This window comes from Diachasmimorpha longicaudata, chromosome 18 (genome assembly GCF_034640455.1).
Source record: "Diachasmimorpha longicaudata isolate KC_UGA_2023 chromosome 18, iyDiaLong2, whole genome shotgun sequence".
NCBI classification, from domain to species: domain Eukaryota; kingdom Metazoa; phylum Arthropoda; class Insecta; order Hymenoptera; family Braconidae; genus Diachasmimorpha; species Diachasmimorpha longicaudata.
Window position 1 is genome coordinate 3338424 of NC_087242.1, and position 13774 is coordinate 3352197.

Below are 13774 nucleotides of genomic sequence, written 5' to 3' on the forward strand. Positions count from 1 at the left end.
CACAGCCACCACAGCTCTTCCACAGCCACGAATCGAGGCCATTTGATCCTCAGAATGAAAAATAAAGTCTCCAACTAGTCACTGGTCAATAATAAACAAATCAATTCCACCTGATATTTTCCTTCTACAGGAAAATAGAAATGATATTGAAATGTCTCGACATCTCGACGAACGAATACAAAAGAATAACAGGAAATTCGAAGAGCCCTATCGATGCCAACGCCATCAAGTTGACAACTGTATGTCACGATCTCAGTCATTCTCCCAAAACATCTGTTGATTCAGTGAACCTCTCATTCAGAATTCTTGGATTCAGCTTCATGAAAAATAACACGAAAACATTCGTTGTGAACGATATTTTTTTTCTCCCCAACAGTTATCGATTAAAGGAATATCATCACACATGAAAAACCGTGAGAGACATAACCTCCAAATGGCAAGTGAAACGTAAACACTGGAGCAAGAGTCAAACCCAGCCATTGGTGTGGATTCAAGACACCGAAATAAATAAATAATCAGTAATTATTGATTAACCACTAATGAGAAAAACCTCATAAAATAGCCATAAATCAATTCACGATAACAATAAGACATGTGGGTGATGAACAATTGAAGTTGGACTTGACAAAACAAATTCTGGAACCAAAATAACTCCAAAACCGTGAGAACAATTGTTAAATAATGGATGTGAGCACGTTATTTCGAGCATGTGTGAAGACAGTGAGCCTCCGGAAGGAGGCCCTCTCCGAGGAAATCCCTAGAATGCCTGCTCGCAGGCAAAAGCAAGAATCGCCGTTCCAAGTAAGGACCAAGTCCCTGGTGACTCAAATCTCCAAGCTCCAGCAGTTTTTGTTGGAGAACAGACCAGCTTACCTGAATCTATCGAAACACTTGGCCCTGGTCAACGCCATGACAGACGCCGAAAGAGATGAGATAGACAACGGGGCACAGGGAATAATGACAACGTGCTCTGGCTTGATAAAGGAGCTTGAAAGGGAGACAGCGCAGACAGACATGAGCCACCAGAATCGTGAGCACCGTATGACGATGCTGGATCTCATAAAACAGTACCTAGAGAACGTATGCAAGGTTTACTCGGAGCAAAGGGCGATTCGTTACAAGAAAATGATGGAGTTGAAGAAGCTGTCCAAGTTGGAGCTCGAGACGAGCTCTGAAGGATCCCTGAAGGCCCACAGGGCCGAACCAGAGCCAGAGAGGAGGGACACATCGGCCTCTGCTGGATCCAGTCCTCTGAAGGTCCAGGAGATGAATGGCGATGTGTCACCCATGGTCTACGAGGAGGCACCGTCCCCTGAGGACATTCAGATGTTCGAGTCTGAGAATGAACAGCTGTACAACGAACTCAACACCATCACTGAGGAGGTCAGGCTCATTGAGAGCAAAGTCGTTCACATTGCTGAACTCCAGGAGATATTCACGGAGAAGGTGTTGCAGCAGGACAGGGATCTTGATAAACTCGTAACAACGGTGGTGGGATCCACAGAGAATGTCAAGGAAGCTAATGAACAGATTCGACAAGCCATTCAGAGAAATGCTGGTCTGAGAGTTTGGATTTTGTTCTTTTTACTTGTCATGTCGTTTTCGTTGCTGTTTCTCGATTGGTACAATCCCTGAGGATTTTTCTTTTAATTCATAAAGGGAGAGGGGGGGAGGGATATTTTGTAAGAGAAAATAATAAATGTTCATTTGTATTTTACTTATCAGCTTCGTTAATGAGATCTTGACACTGAAAATAATTTCTCGATTTGCAGAAAAGTCAATGAGACGAGGTAACTTTAGCAGACTTCCTGCATTACCGAGGCGTTGACAATGTAGGAAATAGAGCAGAATTATCAATATCTCATTAAAGTTTGTGCCTAAGTGGTTACGATTATCCCAAGATGATACTTATTGGATTAATTTTTACAGATAAATAAATATTAATATATAAATAAGTGATTTTCTTATGCAAAAGTTAGAAATATTCATTTGGAAAATGAAGTAAAAAAAAATCAAAAAATTGCCAAAATATGTCAATATATTTTTATCGCTTTTTCTTCTTATCACCAGAAAAATTGTACAGTCGCTACGGCTTAGGTAAACAAAAGTTGATACAATTATTACATATATGTTTATGATTGATAACACTTGTATCAAGCTCCGATAGAGTCCACCAGTTTAAATGTTTCAATTTGGTTCAATGGAATCCATAAAAGTCTTGTTTTTTTAATTCACTGTCGATTGAAGACGATTCACCATATCCTCCACTCTTTCCCCAGCCACCAAATACTTTATAATCACGAGAAAAAAATTATAGTCACAGGTCTGAAGCACCTGCTCGTGAGTTTAAGCCAGTGAACAAAGCTTTCGGGGAGAAAAAAAATTAATTCTGAGATATAAATGCAACATAAGCCTGTAGACGAGAGAACACGTCGTACATGGAGAAGAAGACAAACAATAAAGAAAACAAAGAGAAAAAAAAACCCAGGGTAACTGTATCTGTGATACAATAAATGAATCTAGATTATTAGAAAAATCGTTGGCGCAATTTCAACGGGGAATTTCACATCCTCTATTTCTTCAGGAAATTGTGCTGGTACAGAGGATGAGCATCGGATGGCATCATTTTTCCTTCAATCAGGGATTGAATGACCCAGGTCGTTGTTACCAGGGGAATCTTCCAGCCCGCTGCCTTGTCCTTCATCCAAGTTGGGCATTTATCGTTCGCCAGGACCACAGTGCCTTCCATAAATGTCTCGGCTGTAATTTAGACATTAGATTATTGAATTATTGGATTATTGACATATTCCTAAAGGACATTCACGACATAATTGTATAATGATTTTAATTAATTGTCATGAGTTCACTGGAGAGTCATGAACAAAAATTGAGTTAATTCGTTTGTTTCGACCCTTGGGGACTTAGGAAGATATTATGAGCTTACATTGGTTCTCCACGAGTCGCAAGGTCCCACCAGCATTGGCAATGACCCTCTGCCAGAATTCGATTGACCGTTCGTTGGATGGGATCTTTGGCATTACAATCACTGCATGTCCCAGTGGTTTATCATTGGGCCTCTGGTACATATCCACATACGTTCCCTTGTCAAAGCTCCAGCCAGCTGGCAAGGTCTCCTCTGATGCATTGACGAGTTTGTTCTCCTGACAACACCTGATGACCCACCGATGATTAACCGAATATATTCCCACGGATAAACAGAGAAGGCTCTTCGCAGTGATATTAGGAACATTTGTAATCAGCTTGGTATTTTTAAACTCCTCAACAGGAATATCCTTGAACTCCTGATAAACCTTTCCCCCGCCCCCAGTGATCTGAGCAGTGAGTCTCTCCCTTACAAAGGGAATCCTACTCCACTCAGCCTCATTCTCTGTCTCAGTCTCCGAATTAGCAGAATCTGCCATCTCCATTTTGTATCTATCAAGTGACTCAAGTGGAGCACAAGTGAGTATGAACGATAATCCTTTGAATAGATTGGATCCCTCAGGAATGGGTCCCAACGTAGCAACAACATCCTGATCCTCCTTTTTTCGGTTCTTCCCCTTGCCCTTAACCCTGCTGGCAGGGCCCTTGCCCGCAAGTTCATTGTGTGTTTCCGTCATCTCTATCTGTACCCCCTCGACATCAGTATCAAGTGTATACCCTGAATCGCTGTCAGATTCATCCTTTTTCTTGAAAATTCCGGATCCCGAAGGCTCGACATCTGAACTCTTGTGGCCTCTCTTTGATCTTCCTGATTTGGGTGTACCCAGGACCGATTTACCCCTTCTCGAGCCCTCGACAATGTTGTCCATGGTGACTTTACCCATTGATGGAGTGTTGGGTGGACTCTTGATATCGTTGTCCACAACTTCTCTGAGAAATTGTGCTTGATCAGCAGTTAGAAATATATCCTTGATTGGCACCTTAATTTTCTCCCCTTCGTCAGTCTCGACAGTGTACAAAACCTGATCCATGACCTTGTCAACAGCAACAATAATGCCACAAGATCCATAATCCTCAGGTGTCATAGCATAAACGGAAAGACCTTCATCGAGACTCCTGAGAATGGGAATGACAAATTCCTCGATCAGCATCTTGTTCTTTCCATCCAGAAAATTCACCTTGAATTTTCCCTTGGACTTGCTGATGACCTTGCCAGGATAGTAATTATTATCCGACCACTTGGCAAAGCATTCTTTCCCCACTAGTGCATCGCTGGGATCGTACACAGGCGTCTGATTCCTCAAGATGGAAAGAGATCTTCCACTCTGTCTCGATGGAGTTGATACTTCGGAAATAATTGATTCATTTCCCTCTGTATCACTCTTGGAGTCAATGGTAGAGAGAACTGTTGGCGAGAGCTTTGACAAGCCATTAGTCCTCGAGGATCGTGAATTTTGTCGTGAACGTTTTGGAAGTCTTCCCTTCTTGCTGCCCTTGGGAGTTGCAACAACAACTGTCTCAGGGGTCGAGGCTGTCAGTCTTTCCAGGCTATCCTCGCTGGTACCATTATGTAGATCACAGGCTATTGCCTCGGCATTGACAAAGCCGAGGATACCAGATGTCAAAAGACTGGCATTCTTCCACTCTTTCTTCAGCTTCTCCGTTGCCTCATCGACACTATCCAAAAGTCTCTTGGCATGTTTGGGGATTCCCCGAGGGAGGGAAAAATGAGGGGGATCTTTTCCAATTTTTGATGAACCACTGGACGACGAGCTGGACGTACTTGCTGACGACATCAATGAAAATCTGGATGCTCCCAGGATGTATGGCTGGGGATTACTGGTGACTGAGCCTGGTGATGTTGGATCTTTGTTATCAGACACATCAGCAAGGGCTGATACATCACTGTTTCTTCTTCTCGATAAATGAAGATCGGAAAATTGCTCAAAATCAACGGACAGGAATTCCTTTCCTGATATCTCCTTTGTGGACTCGTTCACCTGGAGGAGAAACTTAACTTTCACGAGGACATTCAGCTCCCTCTCGACTGGAATGATCTTGGATTTTGGTTTGTCCTCGTTCATGAATGAATCCCCCTCGCTGTCACTGACTAGGTTGAGGAGCTCAGGGGGCTTGCTGGGGGTTTTTGGGGCCCCTGAGGACTCCATTGTCGATGGTGATGGACTCAGGGTGAGGTCTGGATCTTGGGATTTTCGGTCATTTCCATTTGTCAATTGGCTTTCACTGCCATCACTCGGTTTTACACTTGTCGCTGATTTATAACTGTCTGTTGCTGATTTACTCTCGCAGGTCTTGTAGGAGGGGTCGAGCGGGATTGCGTCCTCCTGGGAGGCATCCAGGACTATCTTCTCACCGTCCTCGTCGATCTCCACGAGTTCTTTTGGGGGTGGGGGAGGAGCTAGAGCTTTGTCGAAAATCACTTCGATGCTCATTCGAGATTTTTTGGAGGTTTCTGGCTTTGGGAGGCTCTGCTCTTGTGCTTTCGGGGACGATGAGGGTAGGGTTTCTGATGGAATGGGGGACGGTGAGGTTGCGGGGACCGCTGGAGTGACGGGCGTGGGGTCGACGTCCATGGACTCTTTCTCAGGGACCTCAGGGACTTGTGGGGCTTCTAGAGGGTCCTGGGGGTGTGGGAGGGCAGCCTCTGGGGGAAGCTGACTTGCAGCTGATGCTGAAGCGTTGGGGGACACCTCTGTGGGCGTCTCGGGGTCTTCAGACTCTGGAAATTTGAAGAGCGGGGGTGAGAATTGAGGAACCCTGGGATATTTTTTCATTTTGAACATTTAGTTATTTTTAAATGGGAGAGGGTTTTTTTTCGTCAACTTTAGACTCTTTGAAAGCCACTCGTTAATTTAATGTAAAACAAACCTTTTTTTTTAATGTCCAACATTATTGAAGTCAAATCGAAAATTAAAAAAGTCACCTAACCTCACCCTTTCAGTAATCAACGCCCATAAAGAATTAAAAAATTCATAAAAATGAGGAAGGCCATCACTGACCAAAAATGATAACATAAAAATATGAATATATTTTAAAAATATTATATATTCATGCCTTTCCATACTTTCATGTTGTCTACACAATCCTCACGACACAAAAGAGTCAAGAAAATTGACCTCACAATCAAATGAAAAATTAAGAACATAAAAATCCTTCCTCCGTGACTCCAATAATCCCTAATTTCCAGTAAAGATTAAAAAAAATCAACAGACCTTCGATCTCATCGAGTTTCTTCCTGACAGAGGTCAAGGCATCCTCCCTGGAGGATGTCCTCTGGAACTTGATCGCCAGATCCACCTCCTCCTCAGCCTTTCTCTTCTGTCCCCCAGCACTCAGCTGTCTCCTCTTGGGTGTGAGTATCTCCTCAGTCGGTGTGCACTGAACAACATCCTCATCCTGTTGTTCCTGATCGTTATCCCTGGGTGAACACTCCGGCTCGACAACAGACTTGTCCCCCTTATCGTTATCCCGCGCTTCATCCTGATCATCTCCATCGGTCTCGTGCTGGCTCAACTCGACATTACCATCACCCTTGTCACCAACATTGTCCCCAGTGATTTTTTCCTCCTGTGTTTCCACCTCAGCGATTAGATGAAAATCCTGGCTCTCATTCAGTGGCGATTTATGTTGGGTATTGTCGTGATCATTTGTCGTTGGAGAATCGTCCTTTTGCGTCTCTGGGATTACACGGTCCATGGATAATTCCGACATTATCTCGGGGCCACGCGAATACGATGCGCGAATATGTCAGACTCGTTACTTCGATAATTTATTGCTGAATTCATCAAGTTATGGGGAATTATTAATTTACCGAAATTACCTCCGATAACAAGACGAGGCTTTTTTTTTTGCGAAAGAACGCGCGAAGTTGGCTACGCGTTTTCTGCTACCCGGTGTGTGTGCATTTGCTCACGGGCTGCGGATCATGAGCGCCAGTTGATGAGTGAGCAATGTCCCTAGCACTCATCGACCGAAATCCCTAGATATTCTCCGCGACCAATGGGGATCACTGGCGGAAAAAAATGGAGCACCACTTCAGTTTTGAAATGAGATTTGATTTTTGGAGTGGATTTTTACTTCTTTGGTGCAGTTGTGGAGGTTCACAAACTGTAGACTCGAAGTCGATCGCTGATTATGTGATAATTCACATAGAAAATTACGGATCTTTCGAATATATTTCGGAAATCTTTGAGAGATTCTTTCAAATATCTTTTTGGTGAGTCAAAACGATCTTCATAAGATAACTTTATTGGAAGATCTCATCGAGGTTAGACTGTACAACCCTTTGGCTCTTCCCCTGACTGCTGATCACTGGGTAAATATTCAGGTCTTGAAAGACAATCAAGTTTAATAGATTCAAAATAGACAGAAATCTTCATCTGACCTTGAAGTGGACGTCCAGGTGATCATCTCCACGTCTGTGGATTTGTTCACTGGACAAAAGTAATTAGAAACTTCTGCAATAAATTTAAGTATGATAAATAAAATAATGAGGGTTTGATAAAAAAACATTTACGTTCTTGTTCTTGAAATATATTAATTTTCTACGAAAACGAGAAACTTAGAAAACAGTTGGAACCGGTTTTCCTTCCATTTCTCCTCAACCTTCCCTCGCCCCTGTTGTCCTCTGGACTATGCTCATCACCTAGCAAGTACGTATACGTATGTGTATATGATCGTGGTGAGTGTACGTTCGTAGTAGAAGTGAAGGTGAAATTGAAATTCTAATTTTCTTTATTTTCGGGTGGGGATTTACAACAGAAGTGCTGAACGTACGAGAGTCGATTGGAGCTCACTGAACACTCGATTTTGCTCCTAATCATGACAGGTAAGGGTGACAAAACGAAAAGGGGACCTGGTACCATTGGAAAAACTTATCTCATTGGGTACAATGCAGCACTTGTTGTGGGGTGAGTTTTTTTTATTTTTTCAAGTATTTTTATCGATATCTGGGAATATTTCAGTGGTGAAGTTGCTGGGAAGAGATGAGTTGACTTATCTCAGTTCAGTTTTTGGGCGATAGCTCAGGATCTAGGGGAGATAGCGAAATTTTTGTTTATACCTTTCTCGTAGGTCTCGATTCGCTCTATAAAAAAGGTTATGATAACAATTTTGTTATCTGCCCTAGATTTTGAGATATTCACGAAAAACTGATCAGTCGTCAGAGGTAACTCCTCCCAATTTATCACTTCGTTCCTGAAATTGTCCGGGACGTGAAGAAACATGATGAGAATTGTTGTTCTTAATCATTTTCAGTTGGAGTTATGTATTGTGCTTACTAATGAGATTCTACTTCACTGACGACTTCAAAGGTCAAAGTTTGTGGGACGTTGAATACAACTCACTCATGTTATTCCAAAATGCTGCAGTTTTGGAGGTAAAATTTTTAATTAATCCCTAGCATAACAGGTTTTCATGAGTTTTAGGATTGAAAACAATAGCAACACTGTCCCAAAATTACTTTTTAAACAAATTTATTGACCCAATTATTTTCTCCTCCAGAAAATTAAACGAAAAACCTGAAGAAAATTCTTGAATTCAGGAAACAGCAGACAATATGTCAATAAAATAAGTAAAAATGAAAAATAAAATTCCATTCAAATTTTCAGTTCAATATTTCAATAAAATTAACGCATAATCCAGAGACAGTTCAATAGAAATCCAATAGATTGGAATAAAATCCTTAAATCATCAATGAATTTACGTAATTTCTCCAAAACAATTTGGTGACATATTTGTTAATATCCACAGATTTTTCATGCAGCTGTTGGTTTAGTCCGTTCAAACGTCGTGATCACGACGTTTCAAGTATTAAGCCGAGTCATGGTGGTGTGTGGTGTACTGCTGGCAACACCAGCGAGTGCCGCTGCTGCTTCCGCTGGTTTACCAATAGCACTTTTTGCTTGGTCAGTCACCGAAATTATTCGATACGGATATTACTTTGCGAATCTCGTCGGCTTTGTTCCACATTTGCTTGTGTGGCTCAGGTAATTAATGATAAATATTCACAAAATCGAGTCTGAATTATTCAACTCGACGAAAGAACACATACCCAGGTACCATAATCTGATTTTTAGTGGAGAAAACAGAGACCTGTCATTTCTTCCGAAATTTTGAAAACTAAGATTGAAAAAGGATTTCTGTCAATTTTTCTATGTCAGGTACACGACGTTCATTGCTCTCTACCCCATCGGAGTCACTGGAGAGTTGCTATGCTTCTACGCAGCTCGATCTTATGCAGCGAATCATCCAGATCTGTGGAGTTATGCCCTACCAAATGCCTGGAACTTTACGTTCAGCTATCACTACCTTCTAATTTTTGTAATGCTTCTCTACATTCCACGTGAGTTGATCCACCAATTACGCATAATTAATTAGCCCTTACGAAATTCCCCTGACTACAAGAATCCCATAATTTCTGTAGTTTCATTCATCTTTTTCATCAGACATCTTTTTCTGGACAAGTACCTTGTTTTCTCTTGTCACGACCCTGACCTGAATTCACTCGAAAGATTGTTCGTTGAGCTAGTGCAATTATTCAATTTTTTTCTCTCACTTTACCCTGAAGAAAAAATCTAATGACTTCAAAAAAAAAAAAAAACAAGACAAATTGAATTTAAAAGGTCCACATTGAGAAAGAAAATGTTTGACGTCAATCGCCTCACTACCAAATTAATCCTGCCCTAATCACTCAATTCTCATTTCCAAATTTATTTCTTCTCTTTTCAGTGTTCCCACAGATGTACCTCCACATGTTCGCCCAGAGGAAGAAGATCCTGGGCTCTCCCTCCCCCCAGAAGACGAAAAAAATTCAGTAAAAAGCCCATCGCAACCGATGAAGGAAAGAATAAAAAGACATAATTTTGGACTAAAAGCCCCTGATTTTCTTTATTTTTTCTCCTTATCCCATATAAACCAACATAACAAGCGTACGTTGATACAATGGTACAAAAAAAAAATTACGCCTGATCACCTGTGGGCATAGACTTGATGATATCAGAGTTGCCAGGATCTGTGATTGAGAGGGTGCACACGCGGAAGTACTTTCCGCAGGCTGTGCCCAACTCAATATTGTTCCCCGTGTAGTGGTGGACACCAGTCTTGGCTAGCATGGCGTAGTACTCGATCTCCGATTTCCTGAGGATGAGATAAGAAAGTTTAACAGAGCCCTCAGGGTGTTTTGGGGTTTTTTTGTGGCCATCGGTGCACTCACGAGCACGGCCTGAGTGGAGACTACTCCGCAGGGCTCCAAAATCGTGCGTTGTACAATTTAATACTTAAATTTCAATTCTAATTATCAGTTTTGAGTAAATGAATACCAGGAAGTGGTACCAGGGCCCCTTGGACATGTTAATTGCACCCTGTCCATCATCAATCAAAGATCTAGGATTAGTTCTAAACGATAATTTAACGAGTTTCTAAAAAAATTGTACAACACACGTGGACAACTGCATCTCAGTCTCACCTAAGTGGGGGTGTGTTATTGGCGATGATGACGAGCTTGGCCTTTCCCTGACGAAGTGACTTGAGAGTCTGCTTGTATCCCAGCACGTATTTTCCAGACTTCATGACGAGAGCAAGTCTGGAGTTGATGCTCTCCATCGCCTTTTTCTAAAATAACAAACGACCAAAGCCATCAATCAAATTGGACTCAAATTCACCAAAAAAAATTCATTCGTCATCGAAAATAGGTTAAACATGGCCACCACGTGGCTGGTAAACGAGGATTTCACATACCTGTTTCTTTTGGGCAGCCATTGCGTTGGGTTTTTGTGTAAAAGACCTGCAAGTTAATTAATAAACTCGATTAAACACCTGGGGTTCACTTGATTATTACATAGACTTCGAAGAACATGAGGAAGACTCCGAACGAGGAGGAGACACAACTTACCCGTGTCACGTTAACCGTAGAAAAGAAGCCGATTAGTACAAACCGGAAACCGGTCTCCTCCAGCGCAACGTGAGTCGTTGAGGGAGATCGAGCGAACGGCCAATGAGAGCCCTCGATACGACCAGTCCATAACTGGCGGTAAAATTACGAGATCGAACCACTGCATTGGCCACCCCGGATGCCCCAGGTCCACTACTCCCCAGAAAGAGTCAGTAATCTCCCCCCATTCATCTCTGATCCCTAAATCACACCGCTAAATCATAAATCATATGGTGGAGATTCCACTGTGGCACATAGACGCCACTACTGAAGAGCATTGACTCCTGTCTGGTACCAAGTTATCATGAACCTAACCTATCATTAATCTAAAACACAAAGAAAGACTTTCAACCCTCCAGAAGCACTAGACAATTCCTAAATCACCAGAATCTGTGAGTAAATCCAATCGAATATAGAAAAGTCAGTGCTGACGTGCAATAATTAATATTAAATAACTCCAGATTTCTGTTATTCTGATAACATGGACAGTCAAGTCTGCTGTGACGGTAGATTACTAGAGCTGATCGACGAGGCCTGGAGGAAAGAACGTCTCCCAATCGACGACATTGTCGTTCCATCATCAGAATTACCAGATCCAGAGAGTGACAATGGCGATTCCCACATGACCCTCAAAGAATTGGAACAGAAGTGGAATAATTTAGCCCTCGGTTCCCTCAGTGAGAATCACTTGCATTCACCAACTCCATCGCACAACTAATTCACTCATCAATTGTTTCTCCAGTTCCAGTCGATATTATTGTTCTTTTAATTCACTATTCATTTGTGCAACATGGAATTTCCGCGAGTGGGAACACACTGCGCCGTAGAATCCTGCAAACAAGACGATTTTCTCCCATTCAAGTGCACCCACTGCTCCACAATATTCTGCAAAAATCACTTCAACACGATCTCACATGACTGCAAGTCTTGTCCAGACAATATTGTAGCGGAGCCGAGGAAATTTGAGGGATTTATCTGCTCACAAGAAGAGTGCAAAAGTACTTCTGCAGTTGAAATGAACTGCGTCGAATGTAAAAAACATTTTTGTCTGGCTCATCGCCATCATGGTTGCCTGGAGATGAGTCAGGACGAAATTGCGAAGAGGTTGAGGGAATGGGAAAAGCCGAAGGAAGATTTTAGATCAGCAAAGAGTGCAGTTGATGCTGTGATCGCTGAGAATTTGAAGAAATCGAAAAAAATTGAAATGGCTAACAAGGTAAAAATCACCTGAAATTATTCCACTACTTCAGTCCGGTCCAGAGGACGCTTGAATATTTTTAAACAATTTCGTACTAAAAATCTGGGTTTTTTAATTTTCCAATTTTATCTTTTCACAAAGAACACTATTTTTATGGTGGCAGGTGCAACTGATGAGACTCAAAGGGAAAGCTGTCGGTTCTCAAAACATACCCACTGTTGATCGAAGGTACCTCCAGGTCTATTTTCCACTGATTACCTGCAAAACAGCGCCCGCCGCTGTCTTCGTAAATGTCCAGTGGACTCTGGGTAAAACCATCGATTCAATCGCGGAAATTCTGAAAATTCGCAATTCAAATAATTTGGCAGATTCTGTTAAACTCAAATTGTTTCATCACAGAACTGGAGATGTTCTGGGGGAGAGAATGGATACAGCTTTGTCTGATCTATTTACTAAAGGGCAGTTAGTAGACGGTCAAAGTGTTATTTTTGAATATTCAAACGAAAACAAAGTCGATTTCTCATCGTACAAATGAACTAATCTGTTGCAAGAAATTTATTGTCGCCTAAGAATGATCACATTGTAATCAATCAAATTTAGTTTTTGGATTTTTATGTAATGTTGGTAATCTAAATAAAAACAAAAGTAACTAGACGTTAGGCATCATCAGACCAACTTATCTTTGATTTTTTTTTTAAACAATTGAAGTAAAAATTTGATATCCTCGATTTGGACTTCTCCATTCCCCCAAAATTTCAAGTGAAATCGTCAAAAAATTGAAACAAAAATACAAATCTGGGAATAAATTGAAGTTAGAAACAGTCTCGTTCTCAAAAATGTCCATATGCATTTCGGTTAATATTTTTAGATATGAAATTCAAGCGTAAGACCAACTACCGACATTTTTCACATTTTTTTTAATCTCCCAGATCGTCCGAAATTTGAGAAAAAGCTTCGTTAAATCCTTGATGTCTCCGCATAGTCTGACGTTCGCCTCAAAATGCTCAAAGGGTTCGTCAAAATGTACCAAACCACCGAAAAAATCAGTCCCAAAAAGCTCAACAAAACGCACAAGATGGAAACCCAAAAATTCCCGTGACTCCAACAATAAACAAAAGGACTCTTGTGTAATTAGAGAAGACGATTAGAGAAGGTACAATAAATCATTAATAATTCAGTACATTTACATTGCCACTGATCTTTATTTTAAAACGTGACATCTCAATCGAAAAAATTGGAGTCAGACATTCACAATTTATTGACTAATTATCTGAGCAGTACATAAAGCGCAGAATCCACTATCTAATTACGTCCAATTTAATTAAATTTAATACTCTGTTATATGAATTTTCAACAACGTGAAAAAAAAAACAGTTTTGGTACGTTAACTTTCTCGTGAATTTTTTAACATTGGAAAATGGTGCGCCCGTACATGGTACTGCCCTTACAAAATATAAGTACACTCATATATATTTATAAAAGTACAACATTCATGATTTTTGGCGTTTGAGGATTTCTCCATTTTATCGTATTTTTTTTTTTTCAACTAACGGGATGACAATAGATTATATAATCTCTTGATAACATTTTCGTGAATAAAAATTCGTGCTGGCAGACGTATTTCGTTGAAGCGTCGTTTCTTCAACTAATATTTGGGATTCGGAAAAAATGGCCCATAAAAA

General features: G+C 41.1%; 6 protein-coding genes across 7 annotated transcripts; 4 read left to right on the top strand and 2 right to left on the bottom strand.

Moving 5' to 3' along the window:
- The first annotated feature begins 198 nt into the window (after positions 1-198).
- LOC135171094 (syntaxin-18) lies at positions 199-2483 on the top strand. The gene has a single exon (XM_064137425.1). It carries the CDS (start codon positions 682-684, stop codon positions 1633-1635), a length of 954 nt encoding a protein of 317 aa, XP_063993495.1. The 5' UTR covers positions 199-681; the 3' UTR covers positions 1636-2483.
- Positions 2021-6882, bottom strand: LOC135171070 (TP53-binding protein 1-like). Its single transcript, XM_064137364.1, has 3 exons — positions 6177-6882; positions 2945-5683; positions 2021-2760 (listed from the first exon to the last, which is right to left on the bottom strand). The coding sequence occupies exons 1-3, from the start codon at positions 6673-6675 to the stop codon at positions 2573-2575; spliced, it is 3426 nt and encodes a 1141-aa protein (XP_063993434.1). The 5' UTR covers positions 6676-6882; the 3' UTR covers positions 2021-2572.
- A 159-nt stretch (positions 6883-7041) lies between these two features.
- Positions 7042-9838, top strand: LOC135171098 (very-long-chain (3R)-3-hydroxyacyl-CoA dehydratase 2). Of its 2 annotated transcripts, none has more exons than XM_064137431.1 (6): positions 7042-7279; positions 7726-7874; positions 8221-8341; positions 8716-8951; positions 9126-9307; positions 9694-9838. In XM_064137431.1, exons 2-6 carry the CDS (start codon positions 7786-7788, stop codon positions 9780-9782), a joined length of 717 nt encoding a protein of 238 aa, XP_063993501.1. In that variant the 5' UTR covers positions 7042-7279; positions 7726-7785; the 3' UTR covers positions 9783-9838. The 2 variants fall into 2 exon arrangements, with proteins under 2 accessions (XP_063993501.1, XP_063993502.1); XM_064137432.1 differs by lacking the exon at positions 7042-7279 and adding an exon at positions 7309-7616.
- Rpl30 (Ribosomal protein L30) lies at positions 9826-10964 on the bottom strand. The gene is made up of 4 exons (XM_064137445.1): positions 10856-10964; positions 10702-10747; positions 10430-10575; positions 9826-10101 (listed from the first exon to the last, which is right to left on the bottom strand). Exons 2-4 carry the CDS (start codon positions 10720-10722, stop codon positions 9924-9926), a joined length of 345 nt encoding a protein of 114 aa, XP_063993515.1. The 5' UTR covers positions 10723-10747; positions 10856-10964; the 3' UTR covers positions 9826-9923.
- Positions 10965-11032: 68 nt separating this feature from the next.
- Positions 11033-11612, top strand: LOC135171110 (uncharacterized protein). Its single transcript, XM_064137448.1, has 2 exons — positions 11033-11286; positions 11356-11612. Exon 2 carries the CDS (start codon positions 11376-11378, stop codon positions 11610-11612), a length of 237 nt encoding a protein of 78 aa, XP_063993518.1. The 5' UTR covers positions 11033-11286; positions 11356-11375.
- Positions 11613-11684: 72 nt separating this feature from the next.
- Positions 11685-12746, top strand: LOC135171097 (AN1-type zinc finger protein 1-like). Its single transcript, XM_064137430.1, has 2 exons — positions 11685-12110; positions 12256-12746. The coding sequence occupies exons 1-2, from the start codon at positions 11685-11687 to the stop codon at positions 12625-12627; spliced, it is 798 nt and encodes a 265-aa protein (XP_063993500.1). The 3' UTR covers positions 12628-12746.
- The last annotated feature ends 1028 nt before the right edge of the window (positions 12747-13774 follow it).